This window comes from Musa acuminata, chromosome BXJ3-6 (assembly GCF_036884655.1).
Source record: "Musa acuminata AAA Group cultivar baxijiao chromosome BXJ3-6, Cavendish_Baxijiao_AAA, whole genome shotgun sequence".
Classification (NCBI taxonomy): Eukaryota; Viridiplantae; Streptophyta; class Magnoliopsida; order Zingiberales; family Musaceae; genus Musa; species Musa acuminata.
Window position 1 is genome coordinate 1,575,863 of NC_088354.1, and position 26,184 is coordinate 1,602,046.

Consider the following 26,184-nt stretch of genomic DNA (forward strand, 5'->3'; position numbering starts at 1 on the left):
CATAAGGTTGTCTCGTGATTGATCTGTTGTTGCATAAGGTTGTCTCGTGATTGATCGAAACGATCGCTAATGCAAGATGTTTTGCTTCTGGAAAGCAGCAAAAGATGGGATGATTAGCCGTCGCTTGTGAATTCTTGTTCTTTGGGGTATGGTTGGGTGTACAGAGAGACCATTTTGTCTCCTTCTTTATGACTTTGACGATCACCCGGGAGATGAGATGATTTGCTCGACTCTGCTGTAATGAAAGAGGTGGTCATGCTTGATCAGCATGGATGGATCTTATCGTGGTATGTATTGCTCCAATAACACAACAAGGCAATCTTCTATAGCTTCCAGAAACAACAACTAAGAAAGGATAGGAAAGAGATGAGAAATCTGACTGCTGAGAGATTTGAACTGTTTTGTTGCTAACAGCATAGAACTAAATAAGAAGAAGATGCAAAGAACTCAGATATCAGGAAAACTAATTTGTTAATCTTAAACATGTCAACGATCGACAAAAAGAAACATTATTATGTCACATTTGCTCCACAGCAGAAATTTTATTTTTTGGGTTTGCTTGAATGACAATAATCAGCAAGATTTCAGCAGAAACTGATTAACTATTGTCATATAAATACGAATTTACCCCCCATAAAGGCCGGCAACAATGGCTGATCCTCTCTTAGCATCATGCAAGCACTGCTGTCGATGATCTTAATGGCTGTTCACTGCTTGTAGCAAGAACCAGGGCCCAATGGAGCAGTTCTGCCTGGTCCTGCTACCGGCGCAACAGCAACCCCACTTTGGTTGAGCAAACATCTGAATCTAGCCAATCTTCCTGTGGCTTGCCTTGGGTCCTTGGCTAGTTTGTCAAGAGGAGTCCACAACCTCTCTTTGGAAAAAACAAATCGATTGCAGAATTCGGTAGATTCACGAAAGATGATCAGAAACACTTAATTAACAATGGCGTGAATTTTGACAAACAGTTTATACAAGTATTGATCTTTATCTCTGCTTTTGATACTACACAATACATTTTTCAGATATGAGTAGCATGCATGTTGAAGAAGACAACTTGATAATATGATTCTGTCGAAGTAAGGAGACAGCAGAGGTAGCACTCGGCTGGTTTGGTGCAGGTTGGTTATTCTTGAATCTTTCATATGAAAAAATTAAGTAGAATTATTTACCTCTATATCATAAATCTTGTATTGGCAAGTTTGATATTCTATACTACCACAGTACTTTGGATGCACAAGAAGATATCACTTGTTCTACAAACATGCAAGTTCAGATGTACAAAAGATGGTGGACTCATGCTGAGTTTGTGAATTTGTCAATGCACACATCTAGTGTCAGACCAATAAAGATATTACCATTTTGAAATGTTCAATTGATCTGTATGCGAATATGCATGGACTGATGTTTCCTGTCTGACCGAATGCCGATATTGGAACATATAGTTCGATAGCAATACAATACCATTACTTTTTAATTTGTTTTTCTATTTTATTCAATTATATATATACCGGTCTTATATTGGTTGGGTAGGTTATGGAAACTGATATCTAACCGAGATTTTAATGCTTAGTTTTCGCCAGTATTACCTGCAGCAGCTGCAGCACGAGGCCAGATGGTTTGCTCGATATCAGAGGCATCGATACTTTCTCCCCACATGCACACCTCACCACCAATGACCAATTTTTGCTGCTCAGGCGTGGAGATGTTTGTAAGGGGCTCATTCATGTAGAACTTCTGCCATGGGACATCCAAGTGATCCAAGTACCACTTCTCCTGGTTGCTCACAATGCATCTCATTCCGGCCGCCACCACCTTCTGTGCTACTCCACCACCAAGCCTGCAAGCACACAAGGAAAATTGTCTTATGACACCAACACAATCGATCCGGATCGCTGTACACATAAATAAATCCAAATTTTCAACATGCATTCTGATTTTTCTTTTTTTTTCGGGTGAGGATCTGGGAGAGGAAACACATGAGGTTTTTGAATGATGTAAAATAGTGTATCATCATAACTTTTTGTTTTGACTAGACAGATTGGACAAAGAAAAAATGGCATCAGGAGCATAATGCAATTAACATTCTATAAGAAATAATGATCTGATCTCATTGGATGATAAGTTTGTGCTGCATTAGTTTGTTCAGTTTTCCATGCTGACCAAAAGATGATGCTGAAAAAGCAAATTGTTACTATACATGTACATAGTCAAAAGATTATAAATATGTTTATTTTGACTAATATTAGACATTTTACAACATCAACTACAAGTATGATGAATAAATGATGGATGGTCTCTGTTCCAAACGTATCATCATGGTATCGATTATTACATGAGGGTTGTTAATGACCACATTTATTATCCAAAAAATCAACATTTGATGTGTGTTTTATCATTAATGATGAGAACTTACGTTTGACATATTTGAAAGCATATGTAAGATATCTTTCTCGTGTCAAAGTAAACCAAAAATAATTTTGATGAGATAGCTCAAGTTAGCAAAATATTCGATATATATCCCTCAAACATGAGAGACCTATGATCTGATTTATCCAAAGACAATAAAAGAAGGTTAGATCGGCTCCGAAAATTCTGAGAAATCGGCTAAACTATAAATTCTAAGAAATCTTTTTGATGAAAGAGGGATGATCGACGTAAAATACCTCACGAGAAACCAAACACCCCCTTGGGAACCAATGAGAAATAATTACCATATCTTTATCATTCTTGCCATTTGGTAGGCTATCCGAAACAACAGCACTCATCGTGTGCTGACAGCAACAGTAGCATCCCATATCTTGCAAGAACCCAGAGCCCATGGTCATGGTGATGGTGGTGTGCGTGATATGGTTGACGACAGCTCAGTTACGAGCGTTGCGGAGGAGCATCGAGGAATGGTGTGCGTGATATGGTTGACGACAGCTCAGTTACGACAGCTCACTAAAAAATAATGTGACCTTGTTCATTTTAAAACAACATAAGATAGGTCTCCAAAAAATTTTCTCTCAACTTCGAAAAATCTTCTCTAACAATATTTATATGTTTTTTTTGCTCAAAGTGGTTATAAATTCATGTTGAATTAGCCAAAATTAAATAAATACACAAATTAAATCTTTTAAGGATCGAAATCAGTGAAAATACCAATGTTAAAGACTTATCTTAATTACACTTTATTTATTAGGATTATACTATTTTAGAATAGGTTTCCAAAAACAATATACCTTGTTTGAAAACTATGTAACTAAAAAAACATTCTCTAATAATATACAAGTGGTTTTCGGGTAAAGTGGTTGTAAATTCATCATAAATTGGCCAAATTTATAAAATTAACATAGATTCATCATTTTAAGGGTAAAAAATAGAAAAAATCATTTAAGTCTGTGTAAGTCATTTCCAAAGTATCTTGGAAATTTGATAGTTTTTGAGAAAAGTGGATCATGAGTTATTCTTTTTTAATAAGATTATACTGTTTTTAATATGACTCCAGAAATAATATAACTCTTAGTCTCGAAAATAATTTTTTAATAGAACTTCAGAAAAACAATATTTAACTGGTTTTTTAGATCAAGGTGGTGGTAAATTCACCTTAAACTAGGTTAATTTAGATAATGACAAATTCAATCTTTTAAGGGCTTTAATCAGTGAAAATACCTATTTTAAAGACTAAAATTAGAAACATAGGTATTTGTGCTTATAATTTTTTTTAATTTCCTAAAAAAAATTTAATGGGGTTAAATTTTATTTAATAGGAACCTAAAGATAGTATAATCTCATTCAAAAATAGTATGATCCAGGTTTTAAAAGGATAAAAATTCAGAAAACCTTTTAAGATAATATTCAAGTGATTTTTTGGCCGAAGTAGTTGTAAATTTAACTTAAATTTGATAAAATTAGATAAACAAAACAAATTCAAAATTTAAAGGAATCAAATTATGAAAACACCTATTTTGATACCTTAAGAAAATGATGATCATTTAGAACTATGTTAGTCATTTCAAAGTTATTCTAAATATTTGATAATTTTTAGAAAAAGTGAAACCTAAGTTTCCTTTTTTTTTTCAAACTTCAAAAACCCTTCTCTCATGATATTTAATAAGTTTTTGTTCCAAAACAATTATAAATTCACTGAGTAAGAAAATTTGCTTAAGCGTAATCATCAACTTGTTCCTCAAGAGAGGTGGGCAAAGCTGATACGAAATTTGAATGAAAATTAAAGGCTGAAAATGTACTATAAAATTTAAGTCCCAAAGAAAGACATGGGCATTCTAATGAATGTAGATAAACGATGAAGTTGTCTTGATAAAAACTATTAGAGGTAGAAGAAACTATGATCTATGCCATGAATAAATTCTATAAAGGTGAAAATTTGGGTTTGTAAGGATACATACCATTCAATTATACGAGGAGTGTTGGTCCAGCAGCCTGAAATCCACAACAAAAGCGGTATATTATGCAAAAAAAAAAAAAAGAAACACTTGCATACTTCAAAATATTAAATTAAATTAAAGTTAATAATATCACCTGGTGTGGCTTGGTATGAGCGGTATTTACCAATTCCATAACCTACTAGTACGTGGACCAGAGTAAACCGGATGGTATGTGTGGTACATGGCTTGTACCACCCAATATAGCTGGCATAGGATGACACTAACCTTTTTTCTTTTTTTTTCTTCAGATCTTTTTTTGAGACTCGATATGTCTCGGTCCAGTAACCAAAATTAAAACAAAACCTTTTGATTTGAAGTATCTAAACTTCTAAAACAATTGTTTCTTAAAGCCATCTTTTGCTATTTGTATGAGACATCAAATGAAACATGAATGGTAGAAAAATAAAGTCCAAAAGGAAAACATGAAAAGTGACTTTGTAAAGATCAAATGTCAAGAAATGACCCAAAAAGAAAGTTAAATCAGTGAAGTAGTATTTGATAGTTTCCGTTGTCTCTAGAAGTTTCAAGTTTGCCCACCACTGACCATGATGACTAAAAAGAACATGTTGAGGCATAAACAAATGAGGTGCTATTACAATTAACAGGAAATGTATGAGCTTACTTGTGTTAACTTCATCACCCCCCCCCCAAATGGACAAACCTGAACTTGAAAACCTTAGTGAAATCTGAAACATTAATCAGGAATTAGTCATTCATCTAACAACCATCATGAAAGATAATCTAACTTGCTTTTCTAAACTAAAAATAACATGAACTTTGAGAATAAATTCTTAGAAAAGAAGTCACATCAAAAGTATCAATTCACTGTATTGTATTCATCCAATATTATCAATTGCAGATATGATCAAACTCTGCTGTTAATCTTGTAGATAGTTCTGGCTTTATTTGTCAGGTGCCTCTGGGAACCTGATTATTATGTGTGGCTAGTCTTGTTAACATCTAAATCACTGAAACCGTATTGTATTAGATGCAAACAGCAAGAAGAAGAAAATTTATCAGAAAGAATTCCTTCAATTACTTTGAATGTGAACTCTTTACTGACATCAAGTGGTTCTTGGCATTCAGCTGAGGGCCACAAATCAGGATAGCACACACCCCTACAAAAGATAATTTATAGAGTTTTATCTGAGTTGTGTAATCACTCCCAACCCAATTCACAGAGAAAAATCAAATAAATTGAAAAAGAATATTGCATTGCAGAAAAGAAGACATCTTTGGAGATGCAGGCTATGATCACCAAGAGCAGTATGAGTTACTATAATAACAACATGATTTCTTTTAGTTAAAAATTCAAGAATTTTTAAATCCATACTACAAAATAAGAGCTAAAAGGCCATTGGACTTTATCTACCATGAGAGAGCATGGCCGGGCACATCAATCTCAACCAACACGTTTACTCCCCTTCTTTCTGCATACCTGAAAATATTCTTGTTTAGAAGTACAAAAAGATCCAGTCATGAAGAAACTAAGAAGCTCCATAAAACTCATACTGATATATAAATTACAGGTATACACATATGAACCATTTAAAAACATACACAAGTGCAGATGATAATTTATGCATGTGAGGCATCATACAGGAGCTTTTGTCCCCAATTCTTGTCACCAGAATGTATATTCTTAGGGGTTTGTTCAATGTTCATCAGAGCAGAGGGTCATATGTGCCACTAATATATGTGCATGACCACAGAGAAGAAGTAGGCCTGCTTAGCATGTAATTAAAACTTAAGTATATTTTAAGAAGTCTGATCATATGTGCCACTGATAAATGTGCATGAGGGGATGATGCAGAGACACTGACAACAGTAGTGTGATGGAGATTATATGGGTCATACATTGCAAGAAAAAATATTTCAACTGATGAAAGGAAACTAGACATCACATAAGAAAAAATAATTACTTTCTTCTTAGTTCAGATGTCTGTTACACTCAAATATATCTGTATGCAAACTTTTTGTCCTAAAAAGTCATATGCCTGTAGTGATCTAGGTATAACTTGTTGAGAGCTAGGTACAGATGGCTGGTTAATGATCAGAGCTAGGCCAGTGTGACAATCTCCAAGAACAAACATACCACAACCTTGAAAAGGATGCTTAAGTAGCCATTCATTGCTTACTGTGCGATTTCAAGAGCATCAGCCTTAGTATCTCGCTCAGGGTAGGAGTATGAACCAGCCCACAGTCTTGGATATGATGGTATCTCCAAGGGGAAGGATTGCATATCCACGATATGCCATTGAAGCACATCAATTTCATCATCTTTTTTTCAATTATGAACTGATAGGATACTCAACTTGAAACGTTGCATTTTGTCCTAAAAATATGTGGATCTTCAATTCACATTAAAGAAATTTAGATTTAATATCTATTTCTAAATATTTTATTATTTATCCAAAAAAATTCATATATATATATATATATAATTATTTTAATCATAGTATGAGGATAATTAAATCTAATAATGCAGAATTTTCAGAAAATAACAAATAAGTAGGAGTGAAAATCTTAGAATTTAATCTTTATATTGAGAAAATACAAGTTGATATTCCTTTATTATTTTCAAGGGATTGTTATTCTTCAAATCATTAAAAGAATTGATTAGGTGAATAATAAAATAATAATGAGAAACTCTTATTTGATTTTAATGTCATAGCTAATAATCATGTAGAACAATCATAATCGGTAGTTTAAAAAAAAAGTCAGAACAAAATGAGATATGTTCTTTATGATTATTATATATAATATCTACAAGAATTATATTATGATATAGAAATTAAAATAATTTCTCATTGTTTTCATAAGTTTTGAAAAGCAAAGATTTTGAAAAATGGTATGATGCAATAAAAGAAGAATTGAAATTAATGACTAGAATGATGTTTGAAAACTCATCGAATTGCTTAATAAATATAAAAGAGTCTGTTATATAAATATAACTTAAAGAATAATATTAAACGATATAATGGTTAGATTTACGATCAAAGATTTTACCAACAAAGGCTGCATCGATCATAACAAGATATTTTTCTAGTTTTTTAAATAAACATATTAAGAATCATCATAATATTAATAATTTATTATGATTTTGAGTTACATAATAAGAATATGAAAATATTTTTTTAATTAGGGATTTATACAAAAAAAAAGAAATATAAATTTTAATATATAAATTTTAAAAATCTATTTATAATCTTAAATAAATCTTGAAGAATATATAAAGCAAGTACCACTTGTCCTAATTTTTCTACCACCAAGCCTGCAAGCACACAAGGAAAATTGTCTTATTGTCAGTGATGACACCAACACAATCGATCCAGATCGATGTACACATCGATAAATCGAAATTTTCAACATATATTATGTGTTTTTTTTGCGGGGAGGGGGGAATTTGAGAGAGGCAACACATGAGGTTTCTGAATGATGTAAGATAGTCTATCTTTTTTGGGTGAGGTCGTCTCAATTGACGAACCAACTATAGGTATCGGATGGAGACGTGATGGAACCAATATATAAACTCGACTCGTATCTTGTTATTGTTGCATTGTGATGCGCTCGAAACATCTCTCAACGCTAAGTCGTGTTTGAGGTCAGATAGCGATATACTCTTAGAAAAGAATTGGGACCCGATCACGAAAAGGATCAATCCATTAATACCATGATTATATATATACATATATATATACGAAGAGAGATTTGGAGCAACTTAATACGTCATTGTTTCAGACGGAATTGGTGATAGTTATGAGGGAGAGTGAATAAGAGACGCCACCGCATGTCTCTCTCTCTTTAGGGATTTATGTGGCGAGTAATCGAACAAACTTCAACAATCGATTTTTCTATATCTCAAAATCTATCTTTTCATATGACTTTTTGTGTTCTTACATCTGTCTAATTATTTCTCTTTAGTTCCCGAGGGGGTATTTGGTTTCTCGCTAGGTATTTTATGTCGAGCATCCCTCTTTCATCAAAAAGATTTCTCAGAATTTATAGTTTAGCCGATTTCATGTGTTATGCCACTGTTTTCCGGAGCCCATCTAATCTTCTTTTATTGGCTTTGGATAAATCATATCATAGATCTCTCATGATCGAGGGATATATATCGAATATTTTGCTGACTTGAGCTATCTCATCAAAATTGTTTTTGGTTGACTTTGACACGGGAAAGATATCTTACATATGCTTTCGAATATGTCGAATGTAAGTTCTCATCATTAATGATAAAACACACATCAAATGTTGATTTTTGGATAATAATTGTGATCATTAACAACCCTCACGTATTCAGTGATACCATGATGATGCATGGGTACAGAGACCATCCATCATTCATCATACTTGTAGTTGATGTTGTAAAGTGTCTAATATTAGTCAAAATAAACATATTTATAAACCTTGACTTTGTATATATATAGTAACAGTTTGCTTTTTCATCATCCATCCTTTGGTCTGCATGGCAAACTGAACAAACTAATTAAGCACAAACTTATCGACCAATGAGATCAGATCATTATTTCTTATAGAATGTTAATTGCATTATGCTCTTGATGCTATTATTTCAACTTCCAATCTGTCTAGTCAAAACCAGTGATTGCAAAAGGCGCTCGGGCGCTCGCCTAGGCGCTCGGGCGAGGCGAGGCGAGGCCCGAGCGCCTCGCTAATGTCCCAGGCGGCGCGCTTCAAACAGGCGCCGCCTAGGCGCTCGCCCGAGCCCAGGCGCTGGGCGCTTCGGGCGAGCGCCTGGGTAAACCAAGGCGACCGAACCAGAATTTTAGGTCTGGTTCGGTCCTGGTTCGGTTGTTAGTTGGTTCAATCGAACCAACTAAACCGATATAACCCCAACCCTAACCCTAACCCTAACCCAACACTAACCTGCTGCTGCTGCCGCTCTCGATCCCGATCCCGATCGCGATCTCGTCGCTCGCTGCCGCTGCTCGCCGGTGTCGCTGCTCGCGCCTCCCGCGAGCCTTCCCGCAGTTCGCGCCTCCCGCGAGCCCTCTCGCTGCTCGCGCCTCCTGCGAGCCCTCTCGCTGCTCGCGCCTCCCGCGAGCCCTCTCGCCTCCTGCGAGCCCTCCCGCGAGCCTTCCCGCTGCTCGCGCCTCCCTCGAGGCCTCCCGCTGCTCGCGCCTTCCTCTCCCTTTCCCTTTCCCGCTGCCGCTGCCGCCGCTCGCTGCTGCTGTTGTTGCTGCCGCTCGCCGCTGCTGCTGCCGCCGCTGCTGCCGCCGCTCGCCGCTGCTGCCACCGCCGCTCCCACTCGCTGCTGCTTCCTCGTTTCTCCATCAAGCTCAGTAAAATAATTAAGTTTATTTGAATTTTAAAATAAATAATTTTCTGTTAATAGATTAATAATATATTATTTTGATTTTAATGTTATTAATTTTTATTTATTTGAAATTATTGTTAGGTTTCAACATAAATGGCAAGTGCAGAAAGCAACTCAATAGAGTCTCCAGTGGTATCAAAAAAAGATCCTGCATGGAAGTATAATTATTTGAAGGATCCGAAAGATCCTAATGCAGTGACTTGCATATTCTGTGATAAGACTACCAGAGGTGGTATTTTTCGTGCAAAACAACATCTAGTAGGAAATTTCAAGAATGCAGCAGCTTGCAAAAAATGTCCACCTGAGGTAAAAGAAGAGTTGCTGAATTATATGAATGAAAAGAAGACACAAAAGAATGAATCTTATGGGAATTTACCAGAAGACAATGTTGAACAAATCAGAGATGAAGAAGAAGATTATTCTACGAGTATTAACCCAAGTGAAAAAAGAGTATACGACAAAAAGGGAAAAGAAGTTATGAGTACTAAGAAATGTAGAAAAGGACCGATGGATCTATATATGCTTCAAGGATCCCAGAAACAACAAGGGCAAGCAGGAGGCTCAAAATTGAGACAAACAAATATAAGTGATGCTTGTGATAAAGAAATAAGAGGAAGAACAATTCAGCACATTGCTCGCTTCTTTTATCAGGCTGGTCTTCCCCTTAGTACAACTCGTTTAGACAGTTTTAAGGATATGATTGAAGCTATTGGAAGATATGGTGCAGGATTAAAACCTCCAAGTTATTATGAGATGCGAGTTCCATTGCTGCAAAAAGAGTTGAATTATACAAATGACTTACTAAAGGGTCATAAAGAATCATGGGCAACACGTGGTTGCTCTATTATGTCAGATGTTTGGACTGACAGGAGGCGCAGGAGTATAATTAATTTTATGGTTAATTGTTCTTTGGGGACTATGTTTGTGAAGTCAATAGATGCTTCATCTTTTGTAAAATCTGGAGACAAGATATATGATTTACTTGACAACTTCGTGGAAGAAATTGGAGAACAAAATATCGTTCAAATCATAACCGACAATGGAAGCAACTATGTTTTAGCTGGTAATATTCATCTTTTGATTTTGTTAATTATTTTATCTTTAATTAAGTGTGTTAAATTCTTAAGTCTTATCATTTTTGTTATCCTTTGTCTCAGGTAAATTGCTTGAATCAAAAAGACAACACTTGTATTGGACTCCATGTGCAGCACATTGTATTGATTTAATGTTGGAAGATATTGGAAAGATCTTAGAAATCAAGAAAACCTTAGAAAGGGCAATTTTTGTTGTTGGATTTCTTTATAATCACATTGGGGCTTTGAATATGATGAGAGAATTTACAGGGAATAAAGAATTAGTGAGACATGGTGTTACCCGATTTGCTACTTCATTCTTGACATTACAGAGCGTGCATCGTCAAAAACATACTCTGAGAAATATGTTTACCTCTGAGAAATGGGTGACAAGCAAATGGGCAAAAGAAGCAAAAGGCAAGAGGGCTGCTGATATCATCTTAATGCCATCCTTTTGGAATCATGTAGTTTATATATTAAAGGTAATGGGCCCTCTTGTTCGAGTCCTTCGGTTGGTGGATAATGAAAATAAGCCTGCAATGGGATATATTTATGAGGCTATGGATAGAGCAAAGGAGACGATTAAAAGATCTTTTAATGAAAATGAAGAAAAATATGAGAAAATTTTTACAATCATTGACGAAAGATGGAATTGTCAACTTCATCGTCCCTTACATGCAGCAGGATATTATTTGAACCCTGAATTCTTTTATAAGATTAAATCTGTTGGATTTGATGCAGAAGTTTTGAGTGGGTTATATCAGTGTGTTGCAAGATTAGTTCCCAGCATTGAGGTTCAAGATAAGATTATTCATGAATTATCTTTATATAAAAATGCTGAAGGTCTTTTTGGAATTCCAATTGCCGTTCGATCCAGGACAACTACCTCTCCAGGTATTAATAATTTGATATAATTAATTTCATATATATTATGGTACTATGTTATTGCTAATAATAACATAAATTTTGCAGCTGAATGGTGGAGTCTATTTGGAAATTCCACCCCGAACTTACAGAAATTTGCTATCAAAGTACTTAGTTTGACATGTAGTGCTTCGGGTTGTGAGCGAAACTGGAGTGTCTTTGAGCATGTAAGTATTACTAAATATTTTTATTTTAATTAATTTATTTATTTAGATATATGTATTAATATATTTTTAAATTATATGACATGACAGATTCACTCGAAGAGAAGAAATCGGTTAGAACATCAACGATTGCACGATCTTGTTTACATAAAGTATAATCAAGCTTTGAAGACTCGTCATGATTTGAAAAATAGATTTGATTCAATCTCATTGCAAGATATTGATGATTCAAATGAGTGGTTAGTAGGAGAAATGGGTGCTAACTTGCAAGATGCTGAAGACGAGCTTGTATTTGAAGATGATAGATTGACGTGGGGAGATGTGGCAAGAGCTTCAGGTGCTGGAGAATTACAAACATATACAAGACAGATGTCAAAGAGAAAAATGAGTGCAAAAGCATCAAGCTCGGCTCCTGCTATTGTTGAAGACATAGAGAATGAAACATATCTTGATGAAGAGGAAGGAATCGAAGAACAAGAGGAAGAAGACGAATTCAATGAAGATGATTTGTGTGAAAATGACGATAATATTGATTATGATGAATGACTTTGATGTAAAATTTTAATGTTTTGAATTTTGAAACTTTTTGTTAATGTGACATTGTGATTTTGTATCTTAGATTTTCTTAATTTAATAGCATATTTTTATTTAAAATTTTAAATAATTATATTTATTAATTATATTATATATTTTTATATTTTAGCGCCTCGCTTCGCTCGGGTGAGCGCCTGGGCGAGCGCCTAGCGCCTCGGGCGTTTTTGGACCTTGGCGCCTTTTGGCGCCTAGCGCTTTTTAAATCACTGGTCAAAACAAAAGTTTACTGCTTATATTATGGACTATCTTGCATCATTCAGAAACCTCATGTGTTGCCTCTCTCAAATTCCCCCCTTCCTGCAAAAAAAACACAGAATGTATGTTGAAATTTTGGATTTATCGATGTGTACATCGATCTGAATCGATTGTGTTGGTGTCATCATTGACATAAGACAATTTTCCTTTTGTGCTTGCAGGCTTGGTGGTCGAAAAATTAGGACAAGTGGTACTTGTTTTCTCATCTCTTTCCTATCCTTTCTTAGTTGTGTTTCTGGAAGCTATTGAAGATTGTCCTGTTGTGTTTTATTATCCAAAAAATCAACATTTGATGTGTGTTTTATCATTAATGATGAGAACTTACATTTGACATATTTGAAAGCATATGTATTGCTTGATACCAATTAGAACAAACATGGCAGATCAAGAAAAAATACCAGTTATGAACCACAGTTTTTGGGCTGAGTTGACTCCCAAAGTTGTTGAAAGTCTCTTCCCTGTACATCAAGGAACACAAGTTTTAGAGCAGAAACAACCGAGGACATACAATTCATCCAGATGTAGAGTTCATACCAATTGATGATTTCATATCCATGTGATAATGTTATTTTTTGTGCACGCAAAACAAAATACTTGTAGCCCTGAGATTCATTCATTCCATGTTTATTCAACCTGTAAAAGAAATTACATAATGTTGGAACATAATCTAAAGTTTATATGAGTTAGTGTTAAAAGGTGTTATCTAGAGTTATACTAAATTCCTTGACACCGTTGCTAGGCTTCCGGTGGTTGGCCTTGTGCTCGCCCAGAGCCTAGTAAGACTCGAATGCCTTCTCGCAGACTCAACGACCCGAATGCCGAGTGGGAGGCTAACAATGGCAGGCGATGAGTACCGGACCCTCAGTCGCAGAGCGTCAAGTACTCTTTCTTTGTCGACGCCAAGTACCGGACCCTCTCAAACCTGAAAAAAAAAAAAAAAGAACAAAAGAAAAAAAAGGAAAAATATATTGTGCATAATGAAATAGCAAAAGTTTTACCATGACACAGGATAACACAGATTTAAACTCCTCATTTCCATTCATAGATTTAACATAGTATCATTCATTCATACAAAATAAAAACATACTCCTACATATTAAAATATTAAAACATACCATAACATTTACTCACACATTCACATACATAAATAAAAAGACTAATTTAAAACTACAAACTACATAGTGCTATTAGCAAAAGATGCTGTCTAGGGGGGCAGCATTTCAAGCGGCGAGCGCAACAGTCTTTGGTATTTTGCCCTGTGACTGTCATGGATATAATCAATAAGATTAGCAATATATAAAAAAATAGAATGACACCCTTACCCTTAGCCATCTCTTACAAACAATCACTCGCTTGTACTTGGTCTTGTACTACGACAACCATTTTATAGACGTGAACTCACTCCCTTTCAAAAGCCAACTCGTGAGGTGATAATGACCACGACAGTGACCTGAGTAAAGCCAGTATTTCATGCGACGCGTAAATGTTCATCCGCCTAAACACCTTAGTTCTATGGGTCCCGTTTCAATGGCCAATGATCATGTGTTATCGGAAATCATAAGTAACAGAGACAGCCACCACGAGACGTCGACATCGTCGCGCGACAATCGAGAGGGATTCACAAGAGCAGGAGCAGGCACAGGCGAAAGCGCACGTAGGACAAGTGCGCCTGCCCTACAGGTCCCGTGATCCCTCACACCCCTCTGAACTCCCACCCGTGAACTCCGTCACATGCACAACACGGCGTGGGGAGACCCCGTCTGCCGAGTGGTGGCGGCGTGCGAGCCGCTCCAGCGGGGCATGTGCAGCCACGGTAGCGCCCGATCCACTGCACGGCTCGCCCGCGCCAGCCCTCGCCGCCACCGCCCTGCCCCCCCGCACCTCCAGTGGGAACACCTCATCACTATCACCAATTTCGTCTGAAACAATGACGTATTAAGTTGCTCCAAATCTCTCTTCGTATATATATATATATATATATATATATATATATATATATATATATATATATAATCATGGTATTAATGGATTGATCCTTTTCGTGATCGGGTCCCAATTCTTTTCTAAGAGTATATCGCTATCTGACCTCAAACACGACTTAGCGTTGAGAGATGTTTCGAGCGCATCACGATGCAACAATAACAAGATACGAGTCGAGTTTATATATTGGTTCCATCACGTCTCCATCCGATACCTATAGTTGGTTCGTCAATTGAGACGACCTCACCCAAACAAGATAAATGTGAATGATCTTGAGCATCGAAACGTTGATTTCATATCGAACGGTGATGAGATCGTCGTAACCTGATTGTTGGTCAATACATCATCTTGAATTTAACCGTCCGACCCTTCATCAAATGAATCCATGAAAACAACCGTCGTCACGGCGGAGGCACCCACCAGGGAACATCATCTTATTATCGGTGGAAAGCTGTGGGACTCGGAGGTACCACCATTGGGAGTCGATCGAAACGGGCCAGTTTGACCATGGCGATACACCCAAAGCTACATGGTTCGCATCTGCCTACATCTCGCCGTCATCACCATCACCCATGCGATGTGCGCCCACCATCACCATCATTAATTGGGTGGTGTCTGACACATACGCCCCATAAGGATGATGATGCGCCATTACCCGCTGCTTACCGTCCACACGGCTCCCTTGTTGGGGGCGAAGCTCGCATCTAGATTACATAATATGTGGCGTTATTCGTGCCACGCTGCCCTGCTCTGCTGCCACAGGAAGTAAGCAGAGGGACCACGACAGCCATAGTTGCCATTTCCATTTGGAAATTCAACCCCTCTTCCTGCGCTTCTCTTACAGCTATTTATATGTACACTGCTCTCTTTCTCTCTCTCAATCTGGTCTTTTTCTGTTCTCTCTCTGTGACTGATGAACTGCTGCTATATATAAAAAGAGGGAGGGAGAGAGTAACCGCACCACTGAACCCCATACCTTACCCTTCCCATCTCGTCTCTCAACTCACCATTGCTGCCCTTCAATTCATGCCAACTACTCTTTTCTGAAGAAAGAGAGAAGTTCCATTGCCAGCGACGTGTACAGAGAGGAAGTTTCACTTACTTCCCGTACATGGGAAAGACACGTACATATCTGAAGAGACAAGCTGCAGCGGCGTGTTTCTGTTTGTTCTTCTTTTGCTTGCCGAATACTAGGTGATCGAGCCTTGTGAGAGGACAGAGAGAGAAACACTTGCATCATCCCTCACTTTCGCCACCGTCATAATTGGCCGCTATATAAGGATGGTGGAGTCTATGGCGGTCGTGGTGATTTACGACGCGTAGCGGGACCGGGGGGAGCAGATGTGGGAGGTGGGGTACAGCAGCGCTGCCATGTCTGCCACTCCCCTTCCTTCCTCATGCTCGTCCGTATTCCTTCTCTTTTTTTCTTTTTGTGTTCCATTCTTTCCGATCATCTCCTGTTTCTGAGTTAACGCACTTTGGACATCCTTTTGTGATCTTATTCTCCTCAGTAAGTATGCGTATGTGTATGCGAAGAAGCACAATCATAATGTTAATAAAGGTGGCGGAGATGATTAGCGGGCCGGAGAAGGAGATCATTGGACTTGTCCCGGGTGCATCAAGACCGTGGCCTGAGGCACCTCCTTGCCTTGTTATTATCCTCACCCTCGAAGAAGGACACCGTGAGCGACGTCTCTCGGCACCTTTCTCGCCGTCCGCCCGTGATCCCGAGTGGCAGGTCACATGATCCCTCGAACGATCTGCCCGTGATCCCGGGTGGTAGGTCCCGTGATCCCTCGAACGACGCTACAAGGCGTGGGGGACCCCAGAGACCTGCTGGGGTCCCCCACGCCATGTAGCGTCGTTCGAGGGATCACGGGACCTGCCACCCGGGATCACAGGTAGACCGTTCGAGGGATCACGGGACCTGACACCCGGGATCACGGGCGGACGGCGAGAAAGGTGCCGAGAGACGTCGCTCACGTTGTCCTTCTTCGAGGGTGAGGATAATAACAAGGCAAGGAGGTGCCTCAGGCCACGGTCTTGATGCACCCGGGACAAGTCCAATGGCAGGCAAGGAGGATAATAACAAGACGTCGCTCACGGGACCTGACATATGCTTTCGAATATGTCAAATGTAAGTTCTCATCATTAATGATAAAGCACACATCAAATGTTGATTTTTGGATAATAATTGTGATCATTAATAACCCTCATGTATTCAGTGATACCATGATGATGCATGGGAACAGAGACCATCCATCATTCATCATACTTGTAGTTGATGTTGTAAAGTGTCTAATATTAGTCAAAATAAACATATTTATAAACCTTGACTCTGTATATATATAGTAACAGTTTGCTTTTTCATCATCCATCCTTTGGTCTGCATGGCAAACTGAACAAACTAATGAAGCACAAACTTATCGACCAATGAGATCAGATCATTATTTCTTATAGAATGTTAATTGCATTATGCTCTTGATGCCATTATTTCAACTTCCAATCTGTCTAGTCAAAACAAAAGTTTACTGCTTATATTATGGACTATCTTGCATCATTCAAAAACCTCATGTGTTTCGTCCATCAGATCCCCCCACCCCCCAAAAACACAGAATGTATGTTGAAATTTTGGATTTATCGATGTGTACATCGATCTGAATCGATTGTGTTGGTGTCATCACTGACATAAGACAATTTTCCTTTTGTGCTTGCAGGCTTGGTGGTCGAAAAATTAGGACAAGTGGTACTTGTTTTCTCATCTCTTTCCTATCCTTTCTTAGTTGTGTTTCTGGAAGCTATTGAAGATTGTCCTGTTGTGTTTTATTATCCAAAAAATCAACATTTGATGTGTGTTTTATCATTAATGATGAGAACTTACATTTGACATATTTGAAAGCATATGTATTGCTTGATACCAATTAGAACAAACATGGCAGATCAAGAAAAAATACCAGTTATGAACCACAGTTTTTGGGCTGAGTTGACTCCCAAAGTTGTTGAAAGTCTCTTCCCTGTTCATCAAGGAACACAAGTTTTAGAGCAGAAACAACCGAGGACATACAATTCATCCGGATGTAGAATTCATACCAATTGATGACTTCATATCCATGTGATAATGCTATTTTTTTGTGCACGCAAAACAAAATACTTGTAGCCCTGAGATTCATTCATTCCATGTTTATTCAACCTGTAAAAGAAATTACATAATGTTGGAAGATAATCTAAAGTTTATCTGAGTTAGTGTTAAAAGGTGTTATCTAGAGTCATACTAAATTCTTTGTATATGAGTAAGATCTTCATATATGAGTTATGACTTTGTAAGCTAGATTAGGAGAAGAGTGATGGATAAACCTCTATGAATACGTGAGGGTTGCTAATGATCATAATTATTATCCAAAAATCAACATATGATGTGTGTTTTATCATTAATGATGAGAACTTACATTTGACATATTTGAAAGCATATGTAAGAATTATGCTCTTAAATATTGATTTAAAAAATCATGAATTCGAAATTGATGAAAATATTGATTTTAAAAAATCATGAATGAAAAAAATAATTATCAAAGCTTGCTCGGTTCAGCATGATAGTTGACACAAATCCCTAAAGATAGAGAGACATGCCGTGGCATCTCTTATTCACTCTCCCTCATCACTCTCAATAATTTCATCTGAAATAATGACTTGTTAAACTGTTTCAAATCTCTTTTCGTATATATACCTTTTTTTAATCATGATATTAATGGATTGATCCTTTTCGTGATCGGGTCCTAACCCTTTTCTAGAAGTACATCGCTACATGACCTCTTACACGACTTAGCGATGAGAGAGATGTTTCGAGCGCATCACGATGCAACAATAACAAGATACGAGTCAAGTATATATATTGGTTCCACCACGTCTCCATCCGATACCTATAGTTGGTCCGTCACAAGATAAATGAGATAAATGTGAATGATCTTGAGCATCGAACCGTTGATTTCATGTCGAACGGTGATGAGATCATCGTAACCTGATTGTTGGTCAATACATCATCTTGAATTTAACCGTCCGACCCTTCATCAAACGAATCCAGGAAAACAACCGTCTGTCACGACGGAGGCATCTACCAGGGCACATCATCTTCATATCGGTGGAAAGATGTGGGACTCGGAGGTACCACCATTGGGAGTCAGATCAAAATGGGCCAGTTCAACCATGGCGATACACTCAAAGCTACATGGTTCGCATCTGCCTACATCTCGCCGTCATCATCACCCAGGCGATGTGCACCCACCATCACCATCATTAATTGGGTGGTGCGTGACACATCCGCCCCATAACGATGATGATGCGCCATTACCCGCTACTTACTTTGGGGCGAAGCTCGCGTCTAGATTACATAATATGTGGCGCTATTCGTGCCACGCTGCCCTGCTCCTTCTCTTCATCCCTGATTACCGTATGCCTATGAACGTATAAATGTACATATACGTCACATCCTTCGAGTATGCTATTATGGACATGGGAACGGAATAGCTATGGCATTTCCATTATGTACACTGGAAGTAAGCAGAGGGACCGCGCAACAATAGTTGCCATTTCCATTTGGAAATTCAACCCCTCTTCCTGTGCTTCTCTTATAGCTATGTATATGCACACTGCTCTCTCTCTCTCTCTCTCTCTCTCTCTCTCTTCCTGTGCTTCTCTTACAACTATGCATATAAAAAGAGGGAGGGAGAGAGTAACCGCACCTCCACACCTCGTCCCAACTACTGACTGAACCCCATACCTTACCCTTCCCATCTCTTTTCTCTCAACCCACCATTGATGCCCTTCAATTCATGCCAACTACTCTCTTCTGAAGAAAGAGAGAAGTTCCACTGCCATCACTTACTTCCCCTACTTGGGAAAGACACATACATATGTGAAGACACAAGCTGCAGCGGCGTGTTAATGTTTGTTCTTCTTTTGCAGCACCATTGATGCCCTTCAATTCATGCCAACTACTCTCTTCTGAAGAAAGAGAGAAGTTCCACTGCCATCACTTATTTCCCCTACTTGGGAAAGACACAAGCTGCAGCGGCGTGTTTCTGTTTGTTCTTCTTTTGCTTGCTGCATACTAAGTTGGGCCTGTCCGCGAGTGCATCAAGACCGTGGCCTGAGGCACCCCCTTACCTTGTTATTACCCTCACCCTCGAAGCACCACACCACCCCCATCTATGCGAAGGTGGACCTCCGCGGCTCCCTCTGTCCTCTCACAAGGCTCGAGCACTTTGATTGAAAATTTAACTAATAATTGTGTGACAACCACAGTAAATAGAAATATTGACAAACAAACTATGTGAACATACGTCACTATATTGTGTAAGAGAAGAGAACTAAGTAGACATTTTTCCAAGTGGAAACCGACTAGTATGTTTTTTAACTATCTTGTATGAGACATAAAAAGAACAAGAGCACTAAAGCATATGGATAACCATGTGGTTGCACAGAAAAATTTGCAATCCACTCAAGCAGTAAACAGTACTATGCATCCAGCTTCCTGGAAAATAGGTTTGGACTGTGTATAACTGTCGCAGATAATATTTTCTGATGTAAACGGAAGGAAAAGGAAAGAATGCTACCGATAGACAAGCAGAATTTGAGATTACGATAATCTAAAAGTTGCTACATTGGATATCAAAGATTACCTAATTATAAAAAACTACACAAAATAATGCAGAAGATCATTTTATAAAGTGCATGTACCTCTTTGAGAACATCGACATTGATGTCAGAGATCAAGAAACTATCTTCAGCACAAGGTCTTGTACAGCTCAGTCGTAGGCCGCCCCTTTTAGAAATCTTCATATGGGATGTTGCTGTAGATTTTGAACCGTCAAGCTTGACTGATCGAGTTTGTACATTGTTAACATTCAAATAATACAGCATGTTTTGACCATATTCATCATCCCCAAGTTTTCCCATGAATGCAACTCGACCACCTATGGCTGCAAGAGCTACAGCAACACTGGACGATGACCCTCCAGGTGCTCTTACAAATTTATTTGGTGACCAGAACATATCCTTCATCAACTCATGGATCTTGTGGTCTATCAGTCTATGAGCTGGCCTTCCAGAAGGTATAAATGCATATCGTGCAGCTCCAAAGCAGCAAACTAGAGGTGGCCAACCATAAGTATAACTGATATCCTCCCCATCATCTTCTAGTTGCAGCTCCCGCTGTTCACTACCGGGAAATTTTGTCTCTATGAGTTCCTCATGAGTAACGAGTTCTTTATCCATACTCTCATTTGTTTTGTTGACCTTTTTTGAAGACCTTCGCCTAGTGGCTTTCTTTTCAAGTTTCACCTCCTCTGAGCTTGACGATGAACTAGCTGCAGGTATCAAGATTCAGAGCTGTTTAAAAATATACTTCAAGCCCCAGAATTTGCTCTAGTGGCGACAGTAAATTCTAGAACATGAACAACTTTTTAACTAAAAACAAAGACATATGAAGCAAAAAGGGAATTATAGAAACTCCGGAAGGACGTTTACCTTTCTTCCGGCCTCTTCTACTAATTTTCTTAGAGCTTTCAGGAGAAGTCACCACGGTGCTGCTTTCTTCTTCATTGGCACTAGTAACCATTTCCATAGAGCTCTTGTCCGCAATATCTGCAGCAACTTTCTTTCTAGAATGTCTTGGAGTCCGTGGAGTCTTCTTAGATCCTTCATCAGTACTTTCTGTACTATTGTTATCTTCCACATCAAGTGGTCGTGATTTTTTCCTGGAGACTGCTGAAATACACCACTTCTGCAGTCTTGAACAATTTAGGCGAGAGATACTAGGTTGAAAAATCATAATCTTGCAATCCGTCTGCCCACTGTAAAATCCAAAGCATCACTGATCTCACGTACTAACATTTCAAATAATTTGAAGAAAAGTTTGTTGTTAAAGGAGCATATAAAAGATTTGTCATCACGAAGAATACATGTAACCAAAAATCCCCGAAGAAACTGGTCAGGAAGCTACAAAAACGTAAAAAAGGAGCCTTAATTTCTACCAGATGATGATAAACATGAAAAGCTCTCTCGCATCTGTATTCAATACAATCAAATTAGTCATGGCAATAGAAAAGCCCAGCCTTAGGCTTGTTGGCGGATTTATGACAACATTTTGGCATATTAACAAAGCACGCCCTCAAGCAAATGAAAAAGCCCGGTGTGACTCCTCCGTGCATTTTACATTAATTAGAGAAATGAAAACCCCTTCGGATGCAAATGGATAAAACGATCAAATTCTGACAAAAAGATGAAATACAAGTTCCAATCAGAGAAGAAGTAAAACTTCTATTTTCCTTTCCCTCAGATTTCCTTGCTGCCAGCAATAGGTACTAACTTATCACTCGAGCATTCGAGAGAACTTACAAGAATGAAGCTACTAATCCAAATCGTGCTTCACTCGGAGAAAAAAAGGAATCTCCATAAAAAAAACATACAAGAAAATTATTGAGTCTCAAAATTTTTCATTATAGAATAAATTCTCTTGTCAGATATATCCTACCAGTCAAATTTTATAAAATTCAAATGATAAAAGAAAAAAAAATTACATTCTAAATGCAATTATGTTGAAGCAAAACCAAAATAATTCCTGGGGCAGAGGAGCTAAATACTTGAAACCCTCGAAAGAGGATAAGAGAGAAGGAAAAACAAGACCTGAGGAAGGGGAGAGGGCATGCTGCGAGGACACACGCCATTATTCAGACAGCTGCTTCCACCTCCTCTACTATTCTTCTTTCGCAAGCTCAAAGGCTACTCTTCGGGGCGCGGCGCGGCGCTCCATAGGGGAAGGTTCTGCGGAGCCGCCATTAATGGGTTTCTCGGAGGGTTATCGGGAACCAAAACCCTAGTATCGAAGAAACATTTCCTTATGAATGAAATGACTATAGTGCCCGTGATATTTCCCTGTAAATACGACCAAAACCTCTGCCTTTCCACCCTCACGGGTCCTCATCAGAATCTAAACCCTCAAAGCCAACCATTTTAATTCCCCACATAAAAAATCCTCTTTTTTAAAGACATTTCATGAAGAGCAATCGAGCCGATTAAAAGCCCCAAAAACGTTTCCACTTTGAGCGGCTGGGAGCCAATTTCAATTATTACGTTCAACTTTGCCGATCGGAGATTCGGGATCGCAGCATCTTCCTTCACGAAGCGTATCCATATCCTGTGTTTCCCGTCATCCGGTCAGAAGACGGATCCGCGTATCCTTTTCCACCGGTCTCGCCAAGGTTATGCTACATCCGGGTGGATTTGAATTCGTCGAAGATCATCAAACCCCTCAATATTGCTTTAATCTTGTATTCGAATCTTGTGCTCCAATGGCACCGCCGGTGGATCAAACAGCGCGCTTGCAGAGAGAGAGAGAGAGGGGAAAGAAGGGGACAAAGATCGGACCTTGACTAGTGTATGACGACGACTCAGCAACCCTCCCTGGTGCTGTGCTCCGCGGCTTCTCGTCGCCAACACTCATTCCTTCGCGGATGGCAAGTCGGATCCGTCATGGGAGCGAATCGGGTCGGGTTATCATCGCCATCCGCATGATCTGCTATCCAAACAAATTGGGCCCGCGGTTGATCACGATTTTGACCCGAACCACATCAGCTCCGATGATGGGCCGGCCCAAATAGATTCCCAAGATACGTGCTTCTATCAGAACACCGCCTCAAAACACCATTCCAGTGTTTCCTTTCTTCCTTCTGGGCGCTGAGTGTCGTGCTGTGACAGATGGGTACGTATATGATGGTAACACAATGAGGTTTTTGGTTTCCTTCGTCACGGTCTCGTGTAAGCTGTGTCGGTGTCAGACAGAGTGCAGTCAGAGCCAAAACGCACTCTACATGTTTGCCTCCACATCAAAAAGGAACCAAGTGTCTGGCGGGATGTTGGTCTGCAATATTTGTCATGGAATCCATTGAGGAGCTCGAGGTGGAACGGTGGATAATGCAAGTTATTCAGCAGAAAGTTGGCAATGGCGTTGTATTCCACGGCTGATGCTTAAGATATGCAATGGCTTCCACTAGAGCAGGACTCCTTCGGCGTCAACGTACGGAGTCAAAAAGCAATGTGGCACAGAAATGTCAAACAAATATAGGTTGGATGTAGCTGATTAATTCTTGCAACCCTTTTCGTTGGGTGATAGAAAGGCTGGAAAAGACATCATATGTGAGAGAAGATGGACATCAAACCCGGTTGGTAAGTGTAGACTATATTAGCTGCAGAAGAGAGCAATGATTGAGTCGGAATGAGGTTAGAGTTGATACATCGCATGATTGAGCGACTGATATCATATGTTGAACTTCCACCAAATCCGCCCAAACAGCAACATCAAGAAGGACAAATCCCGAACCAAACAAAAGGTTTTCGTAAGGCACAGAGGCAAGAGTGGGGTGTTACGGCAGAGTAGCTTGGGTTCTTCCTGCAACATGTTGGTTGGAAGGATCACGATCTCATCACAAGCTCTTCTGATGATGAACCGGCCATCACCCCTCGGAGGAGAGATGACTCCATCGTGCTCCAAACTCAAAAGAACAAAATCAAGCTGCGACAGTTTCTGCAGGGCGCAGTGTGTGTCTGAGAGCTTTGCGCCTCGATGGACGATGTATACACAGTCTGGGCTTCTTCTGCCTCGCCTTCGTACGTCCATGGGAAGAAGCCAGAGGTTGACGAAGCACACTCGTGCGATTTATCTTTGTCCTCTTGCTTTCCCACGAGTGCTCACGTAAACGGTAGTACTGTTCGAGTTTTATGCATAGTTTTACATCGGTATGCAATGATGAGGCGAGAGAAAGAGGCACTGTGGATCGTTACGTCTCTCCTTCTCTTCTCGACGCGCATTTAAGTAAGGAAAAGGAAAGCTGCGTATAGGACGGGGAAAGGGGAGGAAGAAGACAAGAGTGAGGCCCTCGTGCAAAGGGCGCCGTGGCCTGATTGCGAATCCCACCACCCTTTCTGTAGACCCAAAAGGCCAACATATATAACAAATAGTACGTGGCAATCCATTATTATCTACACACACTAGTCTATTCCTCCCTAAATATCTCCACCGTTTATATATATATATATATATATATACACACACCCTCTTTCTGGTACGCGAGGGAGTATATTTATACGGTGGTGTACTCCCTTCCCCTTTGCGTGGCCGTACCAATAGGACAGCAGGGATGGATGAGCTCGGTGTGTGTTCGAAGGAGGTAACATTCTCCACTCGTGCATGCTTCTCACGTGTCATTGTCATGGGTCTTAGCGTCTAATCGATCGACATGGCCAAATTGAGGTTGATGTGTGATTGGTGCATGATCTTGGATTTGGAATCCCATGATTTCAGGCCCTTGTTTGGTGCACTGGTGCCAATCATACATCATGGATACAAATTGGACAAGTCATGGGGAAATAGGAGGTCGACATCGCCACACACACGACCTCCTTGTTTGCACATGAACTGGCCTCGAGAGCCACTCGAAGGAGGGCATGAACTCCCCCCCTTGTGTTAGCACGTATCGGAGTTCGGTGGCAACAATTATACGTGTCATTGCCATGGATCATGTAGAAAAAGGAGATCCTGATGTTAAAGCCTCTTGGCTTCATGTGATGATTGATGATTTGGAATTCGGATAAGAGTCCAAAGCCAAATTTGCATTTGCGCTTGTGAGCATATCCATATGGCTTCCTACGGCGACAAATTTTATTGTTTTACGAAGAGATCGATGTATTTTTGTAACATCGAAATCCCCAAATAATAATTTATTTTTACTGTTTAAAAAAAGAATATATTTTTTTTCTTTTAATCCGAGGGTTTGGGAGGCCACACGTGTTGCTCTGTGATTGATGTCAATCATGATTCACGTCGCTGTCCCCGTCATACCATAGAAGAGACCCGTCAAAAGAAACAAAAGTATTACTTGTTGCGTTGATTTTTTAACAGCTTAAGATGTGGAGAATTTGGCGTATAGATTTGGCTTTATTTGTGTAAGAATAAATCGTACATGCAAAAACAAAAATCCTAAAACCTCTAATAAATTTTCTAGATCAACATCTTGTCGGTATACAATTATTGGACTTGGATAGGATGTTGTTCATCGATAGCGAACAGATCCTCATCTTGCTTAATAGTAATTCCAACACCTTACAACTGAATCTTGTTTTTTCTTGTGATATAGTAGCATTAAGAAAGAGAACAATTCCAGAAAGATAAATTCTTACTTTAATCCAATCCATCGAATTACTAAGTGTTGTTATTTATCTTTATTTTTCTTAAAAGCACTTTAGATTTAGGGTTTTACATATCTATCGTTTCGACTATCGAAAACATCATTTCAAAATTTTAGATTATATATATTTTAAAATATTTAAAAATTTCATAGATCTCAAGCTTGAGTTCATATATAAATATTTTATGT

At 38.8% G+C, this 26,184-nt stretch overlaps 2 protein-coding genes and 1 long non-coding RNA gene across 16 annotated transcripts; 2 read left to right on the top strand and 1 right to left on the bottom strand.

Moving 5' to 3' along the window:
• Positions 1-454: 454 nt before the first annotated feature.
• On the bottom strand, positions 455-24,476 carry LOC135641216 (beta-hexosaminidase 3-like). Of its 14 annotated transcripts, XM_065156428.1 has the most exons (11): positions 17,849-17,936; positions 17,713-17,772; positions 13,494-13,700; positions 13,313-13,411; positions 13,177-13,236; positions 5,803-5,868; positions 5,470-5,548; positions 5,053-5,116; positions 4,392-4,425; positions 1,590-1,840; positions 455-874 (listed from the first exon to the last, which is right to left on the bottom strand). In XM_065156428.1, exons 4-11 carry the CDS (start codon positions 13,393-13,395, stop codon positions 708-710), a joined length of 804 nt encoding a protein of 267 aa, XP_065012500.1. In that variant the 5' UTR covers positions 13,396-13,411; positions 13,494-13,700; positions 17,713-17,772; positions 17,849-17,936; the 3' UTR covers positions 455-707. The 14 variants fall into 14 exon arrangements, 4 of the variants coding, with proteins under 4 accessions (XP_065012500.1, XP_065012502.1, XP_065012501.1 ...); XR_010497665.1 differs by lacking the exons at positions 455-874; positions 13,177-13,236; positions 13,313-13,411; ... (1 more) ...; positions 17,713-17,772; positions 17,849-17,936 and adding exons at positions 2,715-2,943; positions 20,492-21,120; positions 21,281-21,606; positions 22,439-24,476 and having other exon boundaries at positions 1,705-1,840; positions 5,053-5,548; XR_010497668.1 differs by lacking the exons at positions 455-874; positions 5,470-5,548; positions 13,177-13,236; ... (2 more) ...; positions 17,713-17,772; positions 17,849-17,936 and adding exons at positions 2,715-2,943; positions 20,492-21,120; positions 21,281-21,606; positions 22,439-24,475 and having other exon boundaries at positions 1,705-1,840.
• On the top strand, positions 874-1,904 carry LOC135641221 (uncharacterized). Its single transcript, XR_010497674.1, has 2 exons — positions 874-1,121; positions 1,574-1,904. It is a non-coding gene; the product is annotated as an uncharacterized LOC135641221 (long non-coding RNA).
• Positions 8,650-12,932, top strand: LOC135641211 (uncharacterized). The gene is made up of 4 exons (XM_065156415.1): positions 8,650-10,831; positions 10,926-11,735; positions 11,814-11,932; positions 12,020-12,932. Exons 1-4 carry the CDS (start codon positions 9,862-9,864, stop codon positions 12,473-12,475), a joined length of 2,355 nt encoding a protein of 784 aa, XP_065012487.1. The 5' UTR covers positions 8,650-9,861; the 3' UTR covers positions 12,476-12,932.
• Positions 24,477-26,184: the final 1,708 nt, after the last annotated feature.

Bases quoted from the DNA above. Each gene is read 5' to 3' on its own strand.
- LOC135641211 (XM_065156415.1), top strand. From the start codon at position 9,862: ATGGCAAGTGCAGAAAGCAACTCAATAGAGTCTCCAGTGGTATCAAAA. The intron at 11,736-11,813 runs GTATTAATAATT...TAAATTTTGCAG, and splicing joins CAGGACAACTACCTCTCCAG to CTGAATGGTGGAGTCTATTT. The intron at 11,933-12,019 runs GTAAGTATTACT...ATGACATGACAG, and splicing joins ACTGGAGTGTCTTTGAGCAT to ATTCACTCGAAGAGAAGAAA.
- LOC135641216 (XM_065156427.1), bottom strand. From the start codon at position 22,479: ATGGCGTGTGTCCTCGCAGCATGCCCTCTCCCCTTCCTCAG. The intron at 21,607-22,438 runs GTCTTGTTTTTC...TGGATTTTACAG, and splicing joins TGCCCTCTCCCCTTCCTCAG to TGGGCAGACGGATTGCAAGA. The intron at 21,121-21,280 runs GTAAACGTCCTT...TGATACCTGCAG, and splicing joins TAGAAGAGGCCGGAAGAAAG to CTAGTTCATCGTCAAGCTCA.